This window comes from Numenius arquata, chromosome 21 (genome assembly GCF_964106895.1).
Source record: "Numenius arquata chromosome 21, bNumArq3.hap1.1, whole genome shotgun sequence".
NCBI classification, from domain to species: Eukaryota; Metazoa; Chordata; class Aves; order Charadriiformes; family Scolopacidae; genus Numenius; species Numenius arquata.
The window spans coordinates 6,512,049-6,534,491 of record NC_133596.1 but is presented as its reverse complement, the minus strand read 5'-3'; the positions used below and the strand labels follow the sequence as shown (position 1 = coordinate 6,534,491).

Below are 22,443 nucleotides of genomic sequence, written 5' to 3'. Positions count from 1 at the left end.
TTAGGCATTTCTGTGTCTCTCGGTAATAGCTAGAGCTACGCCATGCTTTATTTTTAAAGACTTTCTTACCAGCCGTGTTTTCTAGTTCTCTTTGTACCTCTCCTAAAATTCTCCCTTGAAGTCTGTGGCCACGGAAGGCAGGTTGTAGTCACGTGCTGGAACCCTGCAGGTCTTCCAGAGCATCTCTGCTTTGCTGGGTGGACGCTGCTTGGCTGCCAGATTAAAGCCTGTGTGTTCCGTGTGTCTCAATGGAGGCAAAGTGTAGCCACAGAACAGCTGTTGATACCGATTCAGAAATAATATATAAAAATATGGAATTTTGGGGGGTGTGTGTATTAATTGTGTTTGGCTGCAAACGTGTTTGTTTGAAATTGAAATCAAGAGCCTCATACTGTTCATCATCCCTAAAATTATTTGGACAACTTGCTTTAATCAGTTTTTAGAGGAAATATAATACAGCTCTGGAGAATAAGACAGAAGAAATAATTTTAAATTTCAGATTGCGTTTAGGAGATTATTTCTTCTAGTGCATGCAGTAGGTAAGTGTGTATATTCTGGGTCACGCAGTGGGAAAAACATGGTACTTTGCTTTTACAGAACAGCATCAGAGTTGCTTTTCTGACCTTTGAATGAGGCAAACCTGAAAATGCAGTGCTGGACGTTGTTGGAAGGGACTGTATGAAGTAGTACAAGTTCTGTGAATATTCAGATTTGTCAAAATCTATTTTAAATGTACAAACGCAGAGTCATCTTGGGGGTGTTGACCAGTTTTAGGTCTCGGCCAAGTGTGTGGAGGCTTCCAGATGCTCGGCATCGCAGCCAGCCTGCCCTCGCCATCCGCTGGGGTAGGACCCTGCGTTTGTGGGTCCCCGCGGTCCCCAGCGGCACGGAGCGAGGAGGGGGCGGCCGAGGAGCTGCCCGGGGGTGGGGGGGCTCTGGCAGGAGCCAGCGTGGCTTTGGAGGAGGCTGTGCTCGGTTTAAATAGGGCACGGTGCAAACACGGTCTCCATGTGGTCTTTAACATCGGAAATTCTGTACCTGTTTTTGAACTTGCATATTTCTGAGCTGTTCTGAGATAGCAACAGGATATGGGTTCAGGTGCGGGTATGAGATAGGGGTTCAGAATCCCCCGAGTAAAAGAATTTCCAGCTGGCAATAGTCTTTTCCAGCGGCAGCCCCACTCTGTACCTTTCCCCACTTGCCTGTTGCTGGAGACGTGAGTGTTTAACCTCTGCGTCGGTGTCTCTGGGATGCTGGAAATGCTTCGCTGCTGGATGCCGAGCGCTTCGTTGGGGTGAGCACACCATGGGTAGGTCAGAGCTCCTGCTTTTAGGACTGAATTCTGTAACCCGTTAACTTCACCAGACGGTTGCGTGGAGAGTAACTGCAAGCCTTAGCGTGATCGTAAAGATCAGCCTTTTTAAAACAACTAATTACTGCTACAGTCCTCCCTCCCTCCCCCCCCGCCCCCGCCAGCAGAAGAGCTCTCTTGTGCTCTATTTCTCAGGCTGAGAAACGTTGAGTCTTTGTAAAACCTTTTTAGATGCTGCTTTATTTTGTAGTTCATTTTTTACATTCCTGAATTCAATAAAAAATTGTCCCCTGGGAATCTATCAGTGAACTTGCTTTATTAACATGGGGAGATACAGAGAATTAAAGAAGGTTCTCATTTCTTTTACCAGATGGAGTAAATTACTGTGGCAAACCCAGCGATCCTACTGCTGTCATTGAATACACGATAAGGAGGAAGTTGTTGAAAAAATCAGGAAGAGAATGACGGGGTGGAAAACTAGTTCTGTGGTTTGGGGGAGAGAATCCTTGAGCCTGTAATGTAGAAATGGAACAATTCATCACAGTGTTTAAGAGCTATTGTTTTCCTAGTAACCTTGACGAATTCATTTTGGAGTGCTGCAGCCCAGGCATAGACCAGTCAAACCTTCAGGGAGATGAACACGGTACCGACAGCAAGTTCTCAGCATAACAAAAATGGTTTATAACCCTTGGTTTAGTTATGTTCATGTGTGTGTTTAAAACAAAAGCTAGAGGATCCAAAGTTTCTGTAAGTGACCATCTAATCCATCCTCTCCTTTTCTTTTGCTCTCCTTTACAAGTAAAATGTCCCAGCCACCATGATATGGAGATATCTTTCCTTTCCTCCTTGTTCTATCTTACCTATTCTCTGGTTTATCTACACGTGTTATATAGAGACTAATAAAATGCTAACGAGGAGAATGGGTTTTAGTCTTCAGAGGTGCGATGGGTGACTGACAACCTGCCCGCTGGTGCCCGTGGGTTTTGCTGGTCCTCAGCAGCCTGGCTTCCTCTCCAAGCTTTGAACTTCCAGGTTCGCTGCCATCTGATACGGGACATGACAAACAGATGCGATCCCAGTGCAGGGTGACTAACGTGGACGTAAAGATGTGGTCTGGATAGTCTTTCAACCATGGGAGAAGGAATTTGATATGCAAAGGCAATGCTGTAATCTGCTCTGTGAGGAAGAACCTACAGGTGTTTGAATGCAGGAGTCTGTAGGAGCTGTGTTTGTGTGTCTCTGTTACAGGTTTATCTCCTTTAGTGGGGTTTTACTCTGGAGAAGGTATAGAAGACAGATGAGAAATCTTAGCACGTTTCCTTAAACACCATATGGACTTGTGACATACAACCCGAGTTTGTACGCTCTATCCAAAGCGTTAATTTTACCTTGTTTGGAGATGTCTGTGCCCGGTCAGCGTGGTTGCGGAGGCAGGTAGTGGTTTAAGAAACCCTAAGGGAGATGGTGTCACCTCTGTACTTTGCTCAGCTGACCTCCTGTGTCTCAGAAGCCACATATAATTTCCAGCGCTAGCAGAAGGACTCTTGGAAGCTGGTGACTTCATTTGCAGAAGGATCACCAAGTTCTCTGGTATCTCTGAGACCTGCTGGTGATACCCGCTCCTGGAGCAGGGTTTGTCACGGGCGCTGAAAATACCAGGGCTGAATCCCTGGTGGGGCAGGGGCTTCCTTCCTTCTCACTCCGGTGTACCATCGGAATCTGTGAAAGGTGGGAGCAAAGCTTTGTAGGTACAAATTACAGCCATCAAAAGAGACCATGTGCCGCTTTCCTCCTGCTGTCTCTTGCTGGTGTCTCTGCTTGTCCACGTGCCTGATCTTAACGTGAGGTTATGAATATGCAAAAGAAGGAGAGCAATCTCTCGGGAGGCTGGTTCCCTGTAAAGCCGTATCTCGCTGCTTCTTTTGCCCTCAAACACATGGAGGAAACTGTGGAGCACCAAAACATCATGCTGAAACGCTGAGCCCATTGTGGTGACCATGCCGGAGGGGGACGGCAGGGACAGCCCCTGCCCAGTCCCTCAGGGTCTGGTGGCAGGGGTGGTTTCTACGGTGGGGTGGAAGGGGAAGCCAGCAGAGACAAAGGACCTTTTCAAACTCAAGGGGATGGGATGTGAGATGTTGGTGCCTAGAGCTGAGGAGGAGGTCGGAAGCGGTGATGTTTCCAGCACAGGTAGTCATGGGTTGGGTGTAGACACTGGGGTGAAGGCCCTGCACCAGTGGGACCAGAGTCATCCTTCTGTCCTTCTAGGAACAGCGTTACATCTTCCAGCTGTAGGGCCTGACCACGCAAGGTGTGATTATCCAATGAGTTATTACCACACTTGATGGTCTTGCCTTTCTGTGCGTTCCTGCTGTGCAGTCCGTGTTTGTGCAGACGCTCCATGTGCTCATCTCCTCGTGTCAGCGTTCACACACGCACACCTCCATCTCTCTCGCCGTGTCTGGTGCCGTGTGGGTCTCAAATTGTTGAGCCAACTTGTCTGGTGTGAGGAACATCCGTTTTCGCTGCACCATCATCCATTTGGCAGTGGTCTTTGGGGCACTGTGCTAACACAGTGTCTTCTGAACTATAATTGAGATTTTTTTCCCTTTAATCTAGCGATGGGCAGAGGTAGGAGGAACCACGCTCGCTTAAGATTCATGCTTTGCTGCTTCAGCATCATTGCCAAGAAATACTGCATTTTCTTTGTGTCCTTCCCTTAGTGATACAAGAAAACTGAGTCACGTAAACTTCTACGGCTCTGTGACAAAACCACCCCATATTATCGTGCGTTTTGGTAGTTGCTGGAATTCAGAGTTGAAATTGGTATATTGCTGGATCTCATCTCATCCCTCTCGGGAGCCCCCCGGGTTCTCTCCACCCCAAGTCAACGCTCGACTGCTCGTTTGCGCCATTGGAGAGGCTGGAGGGGAGGGTGGAAACGGGGGGACAGAGAAATGGGGGGGGGTTGGAAGGTGTTTATTCAGTGCTGATCACCACTTCATAGGCTTCACGTTTGTTGGCAGTTGCATTAAGGTTGCTCCATAAAAATTTTTCATACTCAAACTAAATTACTTGCTTTATAATGCTAGACTTGCATCTCCCTCTCCTTCCTCCCTGTTGTCCTGTGCTTGGTTTTCCCCCTGGTACCACACACCTTGTCATCGAGTTGTTTTCTCTCCCTGGCACGGCTGGGATGGGTCTGGAGGGGCGGCTGGCTGTCACCTTGGTGTGTCACAGGTGGCCGTTTGTAATCACGGGCTTCGGAAATGGGCTGTTTAATTGGTGTAATTTTGCAGAATGAAAAAAAAAAAAAACAACTCTTTTCAGAGGCACTTCTGTAGTGGAGCGGAGGGAAAACTGCGTCCCTAGCTGGCATTTCCTAGAAAACACTTTGATGTATCAACTGAGCTGAAATGATTCCAGTTACATTTGTTTCCAAAGCTGTTTTTCCTCTAAACAAAATGGAACATGTTCAGGTTTTCAAGCTACCAGTTACCATTTTTCTCTCCACATCCACCAAGACAGTTGATGAAAGAATGTGCCTTTTGCTATTCTGTCTCTGTATGTGCTGTTTTTGCTTTGTAGTAACTCAGGTTGGTGTGTCCCAGGGACATAATATGTGTCCAGACCCTGGGATTCCAGAGAGAGGCAAAAGAATAGGCAACGATTTTAGGTAAGAACCTTTTACTTTTTTGGGTGGGTGTTTTTTTTTTTTTTTTGCATGCTGCAAAGCTTCTGTCTGTGACCATTGTGTGTGCTCCTCGGCATCACATAGTCTGTTTTAGAGACCATCTGCACACCTCTGAACGCATTTTGTCTGAAAAGCTGCCTGAGATGGGGTGACGTAGAGGAACGATGTGTATAAATGTGTGTTTGGGAGACCGTGTCCCAGACGAGGATCTGCAGCGATCTCTCCCGCTATTTCTCTTCTCACGATGTGAGCCTGCGGCCAGGCCTGTATAATCAGTGTTTGCTGCCATTCCCCACCTCCAGCTAAATGCAGAAAGAACTGTCTTAAACAGCAAAAAGAAGCATCACTTCTGAAATTACCCTAAATCGCAGCATGGCCCTGCCCCTCCTGAATTTGAGGTGACTTCCCAAAGTGCTGGTAGAGTTCTTTGTCAATAAGCATACGTGGTGCTAGATAATTGTTTTCTTATACAGTTTAAAACAATGCTGTTATTCCCTTGTAGTTGGTAGCGTTCATTTAAAGTGTGCAGGAATGAATCGCCCTGCTGTTAGCAATAGTGAATCAATATTTAATCTTATTTTGCTGTCGATGGCTGTTTTGTTCACTAGAAGTGTCTTTCCGTTTAACCTGAGTCTATCAAATTCTCCTGAAATCCAGAAAATGGATCGGAGGGGTGAGGGTGGAGGAAAGGGAATTCCCAATAGTCCCTAAATGCCATAGGATAAATTCTCAGCTGCTGTAAACCTGGCGTTGTGTCGGTTCGGTGAATAAGGCAGCATTGGCTTAAGCCAGCAAAGGCTCTGAATCCAGAGTGATAGAATAGAGAACAAATCTTTCAGTGGTAGATAAAGATAGGGGGTTTTTTGGGTTTTTTGTGGTTTTTTTTTTTTTTTTTCTTTATAAGAATGCTGAGCACGTCACCTCCTGGGGCTGAGTCTGTGCTCCCGCACTGAATATAATTCCCACTGAAGTTGCATTGAAAGACTCAAACCTGTTCTCGGAGCGTCACCTCCTCGGGCAAACAGCGCCCGGCACAAGCCGCGGCGTGAGGCAGCAGATCCCCCCCTTCCTTCCTGCTGCTGCCTGCGGGGCCAGGGAATTCTCTGTTCACAGTCTGGAGAATCGCTGGGGCAGTAAAAAGCAAGTAACGGAGCTGTTGCTGCAGAAGCGTCCCGCTTGCTAACGTCCCCCTTCGTTCTGTTCGCTAGGTTAGGCTCCAGCATCCAGTTCACCTGCAACGAGGGCTATGACCTACAAGGGTCCAAAAGCATCACCTGCAAGAGAGTGAGCGACATAATTGTTGCCTGGAGCGACCACAGGCCAGTGTGCAGAGGTGAGAAGACAAATTTAACAAAGCTTTTAGGACTAATGAGACAACTCACCTCCTTCATGTCCTTTTCACGCGTCACCCATTCTGTCCTCGTCACCTGGTTGGGATCCCTCAGTGGGTTCTGAACGCCTGTGGCCCAGGGTACAGACCCGTTCCCAAAGCCCTGCCTGGGGCATGGAGCACGGCAAGGGGACCCCCTTGATGCTCGCAGCCCCCGGGGAGCACTCAGCTCTACTGCTGCGTGGCCAGCGCTGCCCCTCGCTCTCCCTCTGGAGACGGGAGTTTGGTCTCTCCAGCTCCACGGTCAGAAGTCAATAGGATCTTTATTCTTTTCTAATGGGGACCCTTGTTTTCTGGCTGGGTGAGGGTGAGTAATACGGGTTCAGATTTTTCAATCTTTCCAGCACAAGGCTGAGAGAAAACTTCGCTTGGTTCTCATGCAATTTTTTTTATTCCAGAAATTCAGATTTAAAGAAAAACACCTGTTCCTGTTGCATGATGGAACTAATAAAGCTATTTCCATTACCTGTGGAGCTTCATAAGTTATTAGCTCTGCACCATATGGATTATGTTTGTGTCCTTCCTACCCGTGCGCTACATCCTCATCTCTTCGCAGCGGCTTTCTCTCCCCTTCTGTTCTCTCTATTCCAGGCATTTCTTTTTATGGGGTAAGGAGGAGAGGGGGGAGAAAAGGTGAAAGCCTGAAACAAAATCTGGAAAAGCTGAGGTGGGGGGAGAGTCTGTTCAATGGGACTTGCTGCTGGTAGGGAGCAGCGTGGGGCTGCTTAGACCGTGGCTCCCTACCAGCACGATCCCCGTGATCCCGTGGCCCTGCCATGAGCCCCCAGCGAACGGAGTTTCCTTTGAGCCGGGAAAAAACCTGATGCCCGTTTTGCCCTTGGCCATTTTGTTTTCATTCCCTCTCAGTCTCTAAAAAGTGGCACACATAATTGTGATATTTGTAATGGTAATAATGAACAACTTGTAATATTTTTAATTAAATCCCTCTAAAGCTCTTAAAGTCATAAATTGGTATTTTTTCAGCTCTTTTTTCTTTAATTTCATCTGCAGATTTTTTCAAGGCTTTGGAATCCCATCTAATTCTTGAAACAAGCCTAGAATAAATTGAATCAGTGTAAGAGGATATTTGGCATAAATATGTGACACTATAAAGGAAATTTATGGTGTCCTCCTGCAAGAGATAAGAAAGGATTTGCCTGCATTATTATGATTCTATGAATCAACTTAATTTTTTTTTAGCTGCTAACTTCTGGTGTGGTTTTTTTTTTCTTTTCAAAAAGTTTTCCAGTTCTTTTTATTTCAGCTTTATGTCACTTTTTTTTTTTCTATTTGTTCCATTTTGTTGTTGGGTATTGAGTTTCTCTCAAATTGGAGAAATGGGGGTGCCTGGTGACCCAGCTTTTAACCCCCTGGACTGTACCAGTTTGTAACACCCAGTGATCAAACCCCCTGCCACTGTTGGGGACTGTTTTTCAGCTTCCCCACCTGCAGCAGATTCCCTCTGGGTCCTGGGGAGACTCATCACTTAATCCCTTTATTCTCCTCTTGCCCACTTTCAAAATGACAATAGTGGGATTTACCTTTTTTCTGTGAGGTAGGATGGGGCACGTAACGGACTCCAGCACGGGGTCAAATCAGAGGGGGCGGGAGGAATGTGGTTTAAGCATCATGGATAGATGCCCTCAGCTCCTTCCTGAGCTGCTTCTCAGCATTCCTCGTGTTCCCTTGTGACCACAGCTTCCTGGGGACATTAAAAAGGAGCTGCGTCTTACCTGGCATCTTCCATGTAGCTGCTTGCTTTGTGAAAATATGTATGTGAGGGCTTTGATATAGTAAAGAAATACAATCAGTCTGAGTGCTGGGGAATGGGCTGTTGGTGTGGTCCATCTGTTTGGTAGGCCCTGGAAACACCCCACTCATCTATTCATCACAGAGAAGTCCTTCATCTCTGATGTTATATAGAAAAAATTGAATCTTTTGGCTAATAAAAACAACACAGAGCAGCGATTTTTAATTCTCCCCCACTTCCACACTCCGTACATCTCTGCTTCTCTCTCCTGTGAACAAAGAACACCGACTGCATCCCAAAGCTACGAGACCTCACTCCCCCATCTGTCTTGTTCTCCTCTTCACAGCCAGGATGTGTGACATGTACCTCCGTGGTCCCAGTGGTGTGATAACTTCTCCCAACTACCCTGTGCAGTACGATAACAACGCCTACTGCGTGTGGGTCATCACCGCGCTCAATCCAGCCAAGGTAGGTCTCAGAGATGTGTCTCCACGTCCTTACTTCAGTGCCTTAGTCAAAATGGTGTAGCTCTGCTTCTTCAGAGGGGACAGCTCTGATATTTCCCCATTCAGGTTTCTGTTTCTGATGTTGTGCCCTCCTCTCCCCCTGCAGACTTTCTTCCACATGCTTCTCAGCCATCTTTAAAGACCGCAACGCATCGCTGCTGAAAATTCATTTTGTTAAAGGATGTAATTAAAAGTGAATGTAATTATTTTTAATCGAAACCTCTTTGATATCTTGGCGTGGATGGTGGTGAAATGCCAAACGGCTTAGCAAAGCATCTCCTTCAGCCAGCTCTCAGCTGGGGCAGGAAGGCCGTGCCAGGAATGCTGATTTTTCACTTCTTCTGGCTGGTGGCTGGCCCCCAACCAAGGGGGGTTTCAGCCCCCGAAGGATGGGGCGAGTGAGGAGGGAGGTATGGTTCTACCTACTGCTACTTATGCAGCGTTGGAAATCTGTAAACAAATCCTTTCTGTGCTCGCTGAGGTTTGGAAGAGGGGAGGTTGGTGGGGATTTTTTTGTCCCCACTGGTCTGCGTGTGCGATTCCAGCCTGCTGTCGCTGGTCACGTAGAGAACAAGGCTTGAGCACCTGGGCCTTTGTAAGATCGAGTCCTTTCCCTTTTCCACTGGCTCAGTGGATGTTCAGTGCCTCGCAGCTTCTTCCACCCCTGTAAACTCTCCTCCAGATCTGCGTAAGAACATAAGAACAAAAATTACTTCGCTGCATAGCTCAAAATACGCTTTCTTGAGGTGTTATTCACCATCTTCTGCTCTCAGAAGACAACGTTTCATTCTTTTTAGTATCTGGGTTCCTACTAATATCATCTCCATTAGCTCATGACCAAATCTCGGGTGCCAAGTCACTGAGCTCAGATGCTTATTCTGTCGATTCTGCCTTGGTCCTTGCCTCTAGTCCTGCGCTTGGCACCCTGCCTTCTGCCGCTGATCCGAGGCAGGCGTTTCACAAACGTGTTAGTATCCCAGGATCTCATCTTTTGCTAGAAATTGTTGCAGTCTACAGAAATGCTGGCAGCCATCGGCAATGGTGGCCCGTTCGCTGACGAGGTGGCACCTTGTGCCCACACCTCCAGGGCTGCTTCTCCCTCGGGAGCCCTGGCCAGCGGGAGCTGGGGCTGGCTAAAGAGCTGCTCTCCCCACCGACCTCAGTTCAAGCCTTTAATAAGTGCAGATCACTGGTGGATTATGATTTTAACGAGGAGTGTTCCTGTGTTCCAATTTCAGAATGAGTTTGTATTTAAAGGGCTGTCATTAGCTGGTCATTTCATCCAGCGGATGTCTTGGTTTGGCTGCAGAGGAACGTGGTAATGACCCAAATTCTGGGAAACTGGAGTGTGGAATCAGGATATTTTTCAGTGCTGACTTATTAGGAGTGATTTACTGGTTAATCAGACCCAGGAGGTTCTCCTTCATCAGGATAATGTGCAAGTGGAGAACAGGCCACGTGTAACAGCAGCTATTACTGCTGGAGTGTCAGCTGTGTTCCTCAGCCCGTGGCCTGCAGACCCTTGGGTGCGCATCGCCTCTGCACGGGCAGCTTATTGAATACATCAGCGTCTTCGGCTGTGGTACGTGTGTTATACATGCATTTATTTTTGTACATCTTGTGTCTTTCAAAGATCAGCAAAATCAGCCAAAATGACTTTTTATGTATATAAAATAGTCCTCTGTGTGTGGAAAGAAGTTGTCATGAGCTAGCCCTAGCCATGCCCTGGGTGTTACGTAGGCAAACAATTCCCTTTGGGTTTTCTGATACAAATTACGAAGGAGGAGATGGCGATCAATTGTCAAGAGATGCTTATGGGCCATGTCCACTGTTCTATTCACCCTTTGTGACATTGCTTTCACGTTGAACGTTCAGTCTAACCTTCAGCTCTGCCCATTTGCTTTTCTCCCAGCCTCGTGCACAAACTGTCTCTGCTTTTCCTTCAGCGGTGGGATAGGAGGAGCTTCTCCTCTTGTAAGCTTCCTGCACAGACTGTCTCGTTTCTCAAAAACTTACTGTCTTTGAGAACTTCTTTCTCCTCTTCCGCTGGTTAGTTTCTTCCTCAGCTTTTAAACCTGTGTAATAATAAACTGTTGATTAGAAAACAAAATCTGCAAGTCCTGAGCCTCAGCTTTCCTAAACAGTAAAGGGAACTGAAATTGGTAAAATCCATTAATTTCAACACTTACCAGCTTGGAGCCCAGGCCAGGCACGGGCTTCCTTCTGACACTGCTCGGGACGATGGAAACAAATCAATTGCCCTTAGTGTTTTCTGCTGTTTAGAGAATTCATTAAGGCTCCAAAAACCGCAGTTGTGCAGACAGGACCATCTCTGATTGCTGAAAATACAAAAAGGCAGGTAAAGTCACTGGCGGGGACGGTTTCTGTTGTCCAGCAAAGGGCTGCCCAGGCTGATGCAGCCGCTCGTGTGCGCACAGCCCAGTTTGGCGCTGGGAGCTGCCGGTGCATGAGTTTTAATGCCAGCTCAGTCAATGATGTTCCCACCTAACAAGTCAAATTCATTTTTTTGTCTCTGAAAAGTACTCATAAAACTCTTGGTTATTTAAAGCAGGGCCCATGTCAGAACCATGTTGCCGAATTGGCCAATTCCCCTCCCTGGCTGCGTGCGGGGAGGGGAGGGTCTGGTCTCTGCTCACTCCCCAGCTTGGGTGAGGCAAGAACGGAAGATGAATTAATTAAAATGCCTATAAAATACTTTGAAGATAAAAAGCACTATGGGCCCGAGCTGAAGCCTGCTGGAGTCGGTGGTAATCTTTTTATTGACTTGAGTGGTCTTTGGATCAGGTCCTGTTATATGAAGCTTTTAATATGAGCGATGGGAAAACCACCGAGCTGAATTTAGAACTCATTTGCAAGTCATCTGTTCTATATTTGGAAAAGAACTGTGAGCCAGATTCACTGAGCTCCATAATCCCCTCGAAGTTTGCTCAGAAACCTACACAAACAGTATTAAGGGCATAGTGCTCTGCAGTTGACAACTTGGAATTATTTCCTATACAGAGGGTGACATCAAACCTATCTGGGGGATGTTCAGGGTATATAGGTTTTTTGCTGGTCGCCAGTGCCATGGGAATTAATTTCAACTGCAGTGGAAAAATAAATCACTTGGGAACTGAGAAATGCATATGGTAATTGGTGAATTTGCATCAAAACTATTTCTGAATCTTCGCGACATAATGAATGTTACTGGTTGCTGTTCCTCCAGGGGTTATCCTCACCTGGGGTCTAGATGGCCAAATAAAGCTCTCTCCAAACTTCTGGTGTCACCGGTGGAGAGAGATGGGCCCTTCCAGGGGCTGATTCACACCAAATGAAGATAGATGCTTGAGGCTGGGGAGGAGGGAGGGGGGGAAATGAGTAATACGTGTGTGTAAAGCATTTGGATATAACTGCGAGAGGTGCTGTTCCCCACGGAGAAAATTACTGTGGGTTTGTCCTAGGAATGTGACTGCACTTCAAATCCCTCTGCAGTACCAAGCATGAGAATCAGGTGTCATCTTCCAGCCTATTTTCTTGACTTTGCTAATTGCTTCATGTCACTTCGGTAGCTTAAAATTGAGGTTTTATGTCATCCGTGTGTTTGTGTGTGCTGGTAGGTCTCTTGTTGTCTAATGAATCATTAAATAATTTTCAGCTTTCAGACCAAAAAGAAAATAGGAAAATGGATAAATAAATATTGCATTCAGCATCCTGTTCCTGTGCCACGAGGTTACAGTCTTCAGTATACTAGAATGTAATTAGTTATTTAATTAGGGTCAGGCTCCTTAGAATGCAGTTTACTTGAATGACTGATTTAACTAATGATGTGTGCCGTTTTACAGCGCTGTGTTCTTTGTATTAATTACATTATTCTATCATTACATGGTTTAATAATAATCTGCACAGGTTAATATTTTGGTACCACTACTGAAATTAATGGTTCCAAACTTCTATGAAATCTCACACAGGCTCCTGTTTCCCGATCCTGGGGTTTTGGGGTAATACCCTATTTTCAGAATGTCATGGCTAAAATTTCTAATTTGCTTTTCTATGCATTTGAAAAAGTATGAATTGCATGTATCTGGAGAACTTGGTAGCACATGACAGTTCAGTCTGAACTTTATATACACCCATTATTTTTTAAAGAACACCCAAGCTGTTCACCATCTGACTAAACAGTGTTTTCTTAAGAGGTTGAAGTTGAGCTTCCTTGGAGGGTCCATGCAAGCCTTGAAGAGACTGTAGATCCTCGTGTTTAACATAACACAGTTAATTATTGCTTCTGCTTTTAACTTTGGGACTTCTCTCCCCCTGCAATTGCAGACATGCTCAGGTGTTTGCAGGAGATGCTGCTTCTGGAATAGGCAAAAATGACCAACCAGAGATTGCAGTTTTCCTGTGTCCTGTTCCCTTGGGCCAAGCCAGGAGGTGGGGTGGCATCGTGTGGCCGGTCCTTGGCACACGTGTGGGTCTTTCCTGTTAATGGCTTTTGGTAACTGCTGTGTTGTGTGAAACAGCAAAAAGTAGTGTGAGCCTAAATTTAGTAATTTAGTCTGCTAAAAGTTAGGAAACTTAATATGTACAAAGATCTGGATGCATCCAAGGGTTTATGTGATTCCCTCAATCCGGTCAGTTAAAAAGCTCCAAGAAACCAAGTTCCCATTGATTTCTCCCGGTGCTGGGGACGTAAAGCACTTCTGTAAATTAAGCTCCCTTCCTTTTCTGTTTGTTTGTGCTGTCTGAGGCTGGATTAAGACCTTTGTCCCCTAAGGGGGACACATCGTAATCACATCGTAATTTTCAGTTATTTGAGAATAACAGATTTTTAAAACTTCCAAGAGCCTCAGAACACAAACCTCTCGACTTGGTGGGACCTCTGCTCCTGAAGGATAGGCAGAGGCTCCATAAATCAGGTGGGGATGGAGGGTTAGGGTCGAGCAGGAGAGAAAACATGGGAAACAAACAGTCGTGGACAGATATTATGGTGATTGTGTTTGCAGAGAGCTTGAGACAGTTTCCTCGAGCTACCCCAGTGGTGATTCACATCAGATGTAAAGACCAAGTCTTGGTTGGACAGAAGCTTCTGAAAAGCAGGGGAACCTTTGGAGGACCGCAGAGCAAACGAAAGACTCTCCACTTGCACTGTGTGTGACAAACACGCTGCCTCTACACACATTCAGATCCGTCACCATATTCCCAGGTTTATGAAAGAAATAGTAGCAGTACCTGGTGAAAAAAAGCGTGCTGAAATCCCAACACACATATCTTTATCAATAAAGTCATCTAGAAAATCAATAGATAAAGCAGAAAAATCTGAGAGGTAATTTCAGTAAGAGCTCAATCTGTCTGGAAAGAAGTGTTACGGTGCTATGAAAAGCGAGGACGGTCACCTTTGGTTGATGTCCTGAAGATATTAATGCTCTTATAAATTGCTCCTCGATAGACGAAGAGATAAATAAGCAGGACAGGGGGATCTGCTGGCTGCCTTGGCAGTTGATTGGTATTAACATGCTGCATCTTTGCCAGGTTATCAAACTCACCTTTGAAGAATTTGAACTAGAAAGAGGATATGACACTCTGACAGTGGGTGATGGAGGACAAGTTGGAGACCAGAAAACTGTGCTTTACGTGTAAGTAGCATGTCCTTTGTCCCCGGGAGAAATCCTCAGTTTTGCCTGAGGAGATGTCGCCGATGTGTGTGGGTGCAGGAGTCCCGGGCTGGTTGCTGTGTCCCACGGGATGGTTCATGTGCTGCCGGTCGGTTTTGGTGGATCTGACTGTTCTTGGTGTGTTCTTCCCTCATCACGTTCTCTTAGTCTTCAGCGACGGAAAGGCTCTTGCTTTTGCTTCACTTCTCTTAGAAGCGAACCCCTTAGAGAGAGGCTGGGGCTGCCCGGAGAGCAGAGTGAACGCAATTAAAGTTCGGATCCACCAGTGAATGCCCATCAGGCAGAAACTGAGAACTCTTTGGCTCCCTCTCTCCTGTGCCGTCATTTTTAACAGGGCAAAGTGGCTGTGAATCCATTACCTTTGAATGACATCCTGAGCGTCTTACACCCCGTGTGCCTTTGTGTGAACGGTGACACGTGGTGCTTCAAGGCTGAGAATCGGTCCCCCTCAACTTATGCCCTTTAGTTTGCAGGTACGATGTTCTACGGAAGTTCTTTCAGTAGAGGAAACACTGTAGGTAGTCCTGCTTTCCTTCCAGGCCTTCCTACGTCAGTGTTTCCCATCTAAATATGTTTTTGGGGGGAGTTTGGTTATTTGCGGTGGTTTTTTGGATTTGGTTGTTTTTGTGGGTTGTTTTTTTTTTTAATTACAAAGGGAGGACATTGACCCAGTCCAGGGCCAGGCCAGCCGTGCTGAAGGAGATGAGATCTCTGATGCTGCCAGCTTTTAGATTAAAGAATTGCTGTGTTGTTGGTCTATTGTTTTTGGAACATTTGAAGACCAAGTGCTTCATATTATAGTGCAGCTAATACAGGGAATAAAAGGGAAATGGGCTCTATTGGTTTTTGCCATCTCCTACTCCGTGCTTAATAACTGGAGACGGTTTTGGTTTCATTTGGAAGGAGTGTGTCAGTCAGAATGAGACAAAGGAACGTGAGAGTTAGTAGATCAAAGGCAAGGGTTTTCCCTGACTCATGTATTTTACAGCACTTAAGCATCAATTTCTCGTTAACCCGCTGATGTTGATGGTTGGTGTTTGCCCTTCCTCCAGAAAAGTCTCTGTTCCTGTTCTAAAGGGTCAGTGAGAAATCAATTTTTGTATCATGCAAATGTAATTGTGATAATTGTGCATCATTCAAATCCACTTCACTGAAGAAACGGTGATTCTGCTGTAGCTTCTCTGAATCACTGAAGTTAAAATCATTAAAGTAAAATACTGTGTAGCTTTATGGAAATCCAAAAATTTAAAGCCTGTTGGAGACCTCGGGGGGCTGTGTATTTGAGTACTTCAGGAAATGTCTGTTCTGAGCAATGCAATTCCACACTGTGAGTACAGTCACCCGGTACAGCCGTGCCACGGTGCCCAAACAGCGGGAGGGTCCAGAAGCGGAGCAAATCCCGCGTCGTGCACAGCGCTGTGCTCCATGCTGGCCTGAAATTCCTGACTTCAGCTCACCTTTGAGCACCTGCAGGTATTTTGTCCTCATTCTAGGGCTCAGACGTGCCCCACGACTGCGGTCGGGTCCCGACCGCTTCCCAAAGCCTGGCTCCTTGCCGCGTTGGGGCATCATTTGCCTCTTGCGAGTGCAGATGGAATACAGTGGTTCATTGAAGTCTCAAATGTCTTAAGGGCACTTGGAGGGCCAGGTCCTGGAGCAGGGAAAAGTCACCCTGGCTTTCAGAAGGAATATTTGAAGTGATGAAGGGGGTGTTGGAACCGTGGCCACCAGCGTCCAGCTTTAGTGTCTTAACTTGGAAGACTCCCGTCTTTTCTATCTAATCAAAAATGTGTAAGAGCAAACAGCTCTCCAAAAGCTACTCCAGCAAAGCTGTTGTACTCCTTCCAACTGGTAGAGAGTATTTCGTATTGTGTTTTTTAATTCCTCCTAGTCACTTGTTTTTCCGCATGAATCGGCCTCCCACTCCCTTTTCACTTATCTTCATGTTTGCTTGTCTTTCCCAAATCTCTGTTTCTCTGAGGTTCGTTTTACTCTACGTTTTATTTCAGCACGTGAACACCAGTGATACTTGGGTCAGGAACTCTAACCTTCAACGTATGGGAATGTAAATCTGATTATTGCAAAAGTGTTTGTAATTAAAGTGTCACAGAGCATTTCACAGCTGATTGGTCAAAATGTGCAAATTGCTGCCAGGGGAGTAGTTTGTAATAACTTGCTGAAATGATTTCATTCCATCCCTTTTTGTTTGCCTAAAGCCCATGAAGATTTTTCTAGATTTGATTTTAATCATTCCACCTCTTCTCACTCTGTATTAGCTGCCCGACACCTTGCTAATACAAATTTGGGATATCTGAGACCGTCCGCACAAGGTGTAGCGTCTGGTATCTTCTCCCAGTGCAGGAGAACTTTCCATTAAATTGCTGATGCTAATCCTAACAGGGAAAAATTATTTATTTATTTTTTAATCTGGGAAGATAAGTTGAAAACTAATGAAATGTCAAAGAGGTGTGAAGCCCACAGAAATGCTCCGTTTGTAATGAATGTGGTTGAAAGCCCATGGACAACCTCTCTCAGCAGTTGGTGCCCTCTTTACCTCCCGTCAGCTGAATTCCTGTCCCGGGCTGCGTGTCCTGGGTACAAGCTGGAGTGCTTTTGGAGGAATCATCATGCGGAAACCGAACCCTGTCAAACATAGGAGTTCCAGTTTTCTTCCTCTTCATTTATTCTTGCCTATTTAAGAGGAACTCGGTCCCGCAGCCTTTCAAATCAAGAAATAGGTCTGAGTCAACTTGGGTAGCAGCAGACGCTATCCCAGGCTGGGGTTTGAAGCACCATTTGTTTCCAGTCTCACTCTCATCCCTGTGAAATGCGTCTCAGAACATAACAGATTGTTAGGCTGAGCTTTCTCACTTGCAGAGAGGATTTTATTCCCTAAAGTAACAAGCACCCAAATCAATCATTCAGCTTGTTAAAGTGGAATGGGAAAGCATGCAAAAACCTTTGAAGCGCCTTGTTCTGGAGATTTTTCTCTTGGTATAGTCCTCATTCTTCCCGGCTGCTGCTTAAATAACTTGAGAAGAATCAACAACAGCACTTCTTCTGTGCTCCCCGGATGCAAAACAGTCATTAAAACAAGATTACTTCTTAATTTACCGGCACCCCGGGATCAATAAAATTTCTGACGCGGGTCAAAGCAATAACAGAGCAAAGGTGAGGGCGGAACTGGGAGAGCTTTAATGGGCTTGGGAGACGTGAGTGTGATTGCAGGGAAAAACACGCTCCAGCTTCCACGGCCAACGCTTGAGGGGTGAGTGGTGTTGGGTCTCAGAGCGGTCCCTGGTGTGTACGGGGCTGGTGACCCTCTCTGGGATGGGAGGAGAGTTGTCTACGGCAGGGATGGTCCCATTTACATCAGGTACCTCTAAGGCTGTTGGAAAGGGTCTGGCATTCAGCGGGCGGCCAGCGTTGAGAATGCCAAGCGAGTAGAATGACCCTTTGAGCAGTCATTTGGCTTCTCTCTAGACAGGCGGTAATTGGCAGATCAGCCATACTCTCTCCGATTACCCAGGAAACCGGGAATTGCGACAATTACGCCTGGAGGCTGGAAGTTCCATTTATTCAGAGGATGCTATCAGCACGCAGCTGCTGGGCTCGCTCCCTCGCAGGACTGGTTTGCCGTAATTCTGCCGTGAGAGCTCGGGGATCAGTTTTATCAAGAAGTCTTTCAGGTGCTGCTATTGTACTTGAGAACGGTGCCAGGCAGAAGCCATGCCTATACATATGTATGTATTTAGATTTAAGCAAACACTACAGAAAAAAAAAAAAAAGACAACCACTTGCAGTAGTTGCACTTAAGGTAATTTATAAATTTATCGCAGATGAAACCTTAGCAGAAATAGCGTAATAACAACATTAAACACTGCCGCGAAGAGAGGCAACACAACGCCCGCACTCCTGTAGTAACGATCCCTTCCCACGCGCTGTTCCTCCGCGTCGGGCGGCGATGGGAAGGGAAGGAGCTGGGCTCCAAGCGGGTGTTTCTGCCAGTGTCGGTGCTGCGCTGGTGCTGGTGTGGGCTGGGGACAAAGCTCTAAAGCTGTGTCGAACCACAACGGGGTGATGAATCCCAAAGGCTGAATGAGCACACGTGGCTCATTAGTACAGGTGTATTGGGGAAATTTTTCTAAATCTCTTCGGCTCTCCTGGGAGTATCCTCGAAGGGTCAGCGATGTCCTGGTTGTCCCGTACTGCCTGGGTTGGGAGCACCTCTATAGGGCTCACAGGGCATTCAGCAGATTTGAGGCTCGTGCCTTGTCTTCCAGAGGTGTTTGAGATCCTTGTGGAAGCGTCTGTGTCAGCACAGAAATATAGCAGAGAATGTGTTGAAAGGAAATTTTTGTAATTCTAGAAAATACCCCTAAAGGCAGTTAAGAGGGTTCAGTTACCAGTCTGAGTTCTGGGGATCTCGTTTGTCAGCTTATGTTTTGCTTCAGTGAGAAAGGAAATGATTACTATTGATGCTGGATAATATACTGTAATAATGGTACTAAATTGTAATTATTACAGTGGTGATAATAGTAACTTGCAGGCCCTCAGCTACGGTAGAAGACTCCCTGGTTAGGTGGTACGCGGGAACGTACTGAGGGGTTCATCACTCTCGAACATCTGTCAGGCTTTTGGAAAGGGTTTTGGTTTGGGGCTATTCTTAATTGTGTCGGTATTGCTCTCATCATTTTCCGCTCCTGTAGAGGTGTGTGTGGCCTTTACTTCAGCGGGAAAATAAGTTTGGGGAGACGTACAGGCTATTTACTCGTTCTTATTTATTTTTACAGCTTGACTGGCACCACAGTCCCAGATCTCATCGTTAGCACACACCACCAGATGTGGCTCCTCTTCCAGACAGACAGTGTCAGCAACTTGCTGGGATTCAAAGCAACGTATGAAGGTAATCCAGGCCTCTCTCGCAGAATTTACCTGGATCAGAGTAAAGGATCTGGGCTGAGATGGGTACAGTTGTTTGGGAGAAAAGAAAGAAGCTTCTCTAAACATATTGAAGCTCTGCAGATTTTTCCTAAAACTGAAGCTTTGCTCCAGTAAGAGCAGCTTTCATGATTTCTTTTCCAGGAAAGCAGGCTGGGTGGGTGAGGTTTCACTGCCGTGGTGTCTGCTTTGTTGGAAAAGGGTTGGTGCGTTTCAGCTGATGGCAACAGACTGCGTCTGCAGGAGAAAATGAGATCAAGCAATCGGTGGTTCCAGCAGATTAGTGGTATCAATTACTTTAAACTTCGGCTGGTTTGGAGTATTACAAATGAAATAAAAGTTAACGCTGGGATTTTTCGAAAGAAACTCATGAAGTGCATTGAGGTGTGAATGCTGAACTCTGCCGTGAGCTTCAGCTTCTACTGTAGTCGTAGGTATTGGCAAAGTTAGAGAAAGTGTGATGGAAAAGTGTTCCTTCTAACTCATGTAAGTGACTTGTGATTCCAGCTGAAGCTTTTCTTAGATACCTAGCTTGAGTTGGGTTTAGATTTTTCCAGCAACCTCCATCTCGTGTCTCCTGGTTTGGTGTGAGCAGCCATGGTCCTTGCCTTCCTCTGCCAGCGCTGCTCTGAAGAACACGTGCTCCTTCCTCCACCCCACAGCCTCCTTGGAGGGGGAGCTTGTTCCTGGGACAAGGAACGCTTCCACTTAGATGTCAGCTGCTTTTTGGGGGGTGTTGTCATCTTGAATCTCTTTTCAGGGCACTTGAATGCCTTTCGGTTTTCTCTATAACCTGCTGATACCAGGGATGGCTTACTCTTTTGGCTCTGATGTCTAAAAGCAGGCACATAAATATTCATCTAGACGTGGGGGCTGCTCCTGAGGCATCCGAGTCCCAGCAGCTTCCACTGGCATCAGCAGTAACATTTAAGTCCGTTTCTTTCACGGGCCAAAAATACACATTAGAGTTCATTCATTTTTAAAAGTGTTTCCCTGGGGCTTGCCGTGTTTCGGGGAAGTGTCATATTGTGTTGAGGCCGGGACCTGCCCGTGGCGGTGCCGCTGGTTGATGCTGAATGAACAGCAGTGAGGAGCCCCGAGGGACCCGACCTACCAGAAAACCTGGTTGGACTAAACGCCAGCGTGTCCAGGTCGCTGAGCGGGACCTTGTGGGGGGGCCACTGGGTGGTGGTGCTGGAGTATTTCCAGGGTTGCAGGACCCGGTCAGCAGAAAAGTCAGAGGGAGGCAGAGATGAGAGAGAATGGAATTTAAAGAAGGAAAAGGCAAATCCAGCCTGACAGTCCAGGGAGCATCTTGATGGTACTGTTGCAGTCTTACTGGGGGTGACTGCCCCAGCCTGGCTCTGTGGTTGTCCATCCCCTGCCCCATGTGTCTGCAGTTGGTTCCTGGCAGGCTGGCAGAGCCACTGCACCCCCTCCTGCCAGGTGGGGACGGGCAAAAGCACCCCCCAGCTCTGCTTTGAGATCTCTCGGCTTTGTTCAGCTCATCCGAAGGGCAATGTGGACATTTTCTTCCAGTCTCTTGATAAATCTTACCTTTACCCTATAGCATAGCACATAAAGCTGCAAAGCACATGATGTAGGGACTTCCTTACGCTGTTGTTCATCTTCTGTGAACTTTGGATCTATAAGGAGCTTGACTTTTTCCTCCTCTGACTCGCTTCGATGTTACTGGTGGCTTGATCTATAGCAAGGCTGAGCTGCTCTTGCTCCCTGTGACCTCCCCGGCGGGTTTGGGCATCACCGTTATCATTCATGCTTTGGAGTCCTGTTCTGTGGAGCTTCCGGTGTCAAATGTGATTCTTCTGTCCCTACTCATCAGCTTGACCTGCACAGCGGCTGCCTGTTTTGCTGTTCTTTGCTCTTCTATGTCCGTAACGCCCTGGAGAAGAAAAGAAAGGGGAAGTTCTGGTTCTGCTGTCCCCTGATGAGCCCTAAAGGAGGGACCCTTCCCCGGGGAATGTCTGTCCTCTGCCTTTATTAGAGGTAGATGCTACTCTCTGCCTCATCCTTCAAATCTTTTCTCTTTTTCTGGGCATCTTGGCAGGTTTTGTACAGCTGCTTCTTGACCTTGGAAAATGGGTTTGTGCATGAACAAAGAAATGCACCCCCTGCCTGAGGTCCGTGCTGGCCTGTCCTGAGGTTAAGGTGACCTCCAGTTGGCCAGGTCCATAAAACTCTCCTAGTTGTTGCAAATGCTTTGAGTTCCAAAGCAAGAGACATTTAAGTAAGAGGCAATTAGCACTTGCCAAATACATTATGAAATTATATGCAACTTACTAACAAGTTTAAGTATCAGTTTTATGGCCACGCTTCTTCCTAATTGCCAGAGGAAAATTACAGCTAATGGAGCTATATAAAGTCAAGACTAAAAAAATCTGCCTAATAGAAGGACAGAATATTGCTTATAGAGTATGTTTAAATAGCCATCTATCCTAAAATTTGTAAGTTTTAGTGTACATTTTAAGTGCAGTGCAGTCATAAAGCCTGTTGCTCGTGCTGAAACAGTTACGCCTCCGAGATTTATTGATGCCCAGATTGAGGGACCCGTTGGAAGGAACGTGCTGGGGAGGGCGATGCGCCATCAAACTTTTAATATGGGGTTCCTGAGAAGGGGGAGCCAACCGCGTCCTTCTGCTTCACTTGTGAGTGAAGGGAAAGCAAATCTGCACCAGGAAAGAGGGTACAAACCACAAGGAACCTGGATCCGGGTTTTTCCAAATCCACACTGCGAGATTGGATGCGTTTGGAAGAAATGCTCCGGGGGTGTAAATCAATGTGACAGCATTGATTTTCAATTAAGCCGTGTCAGTCTTTACCAGCTGAGGATCTGGCTCATTAATGTTCATGAAGATTACTTCTAAATCTCCAATGTCTCACCGGCAGCCACTCTTATCCTTTTAAACAGACATTCTCTCATAACAGTGAAGAATGGTTTTGGACTTCCAGTGCTTGTCAGAAGAAATTTGTATTAAGCTCCACTTTGCTGGAAAAGTCTTTTCTTTCTCACGACTACAGCGAGCCGGTGGATACTGCAATTTAGTGCTTGACTTGTGCAAGGGCTTGCACCCTCCTGGGCTCCTGGGTCTTACTTTCTGCCTCCTTCCCTCTAATCTCAGACACCTTCTGAGAATACCTTCCCCTCAGAGCAGCCTGCTGC

General features: G+C 46.5%; 1 protein-coding gene across 1 annotated transcript in view; it reads left to right on the top strand.

Annotated features, from left to right (window-relative positions):
* Positions 1–22,443, top strand: part of CSMD2 (CUB and Sushi multiple domains 2) — a 290,338-nt gene that overhangs the window by 132,963 nt on the left and 134,932 nt on the right. Inside the window, 5 exon segments of the mRNA XM_074162076.1 lie at positions 4,901–4,988; positions 6,215–6,339; positions 8,493–8,614; positions 14,179–14,282; positions 19,115–19,227. Of these exon segments, the coding sequence (XP_074018177.1) occupies positions 4,901–4,988; positions 6,215–6,339; positions 8,493–8,614; positions 14,179–14,282; positions 19,115–19,227 (552 nt within the window).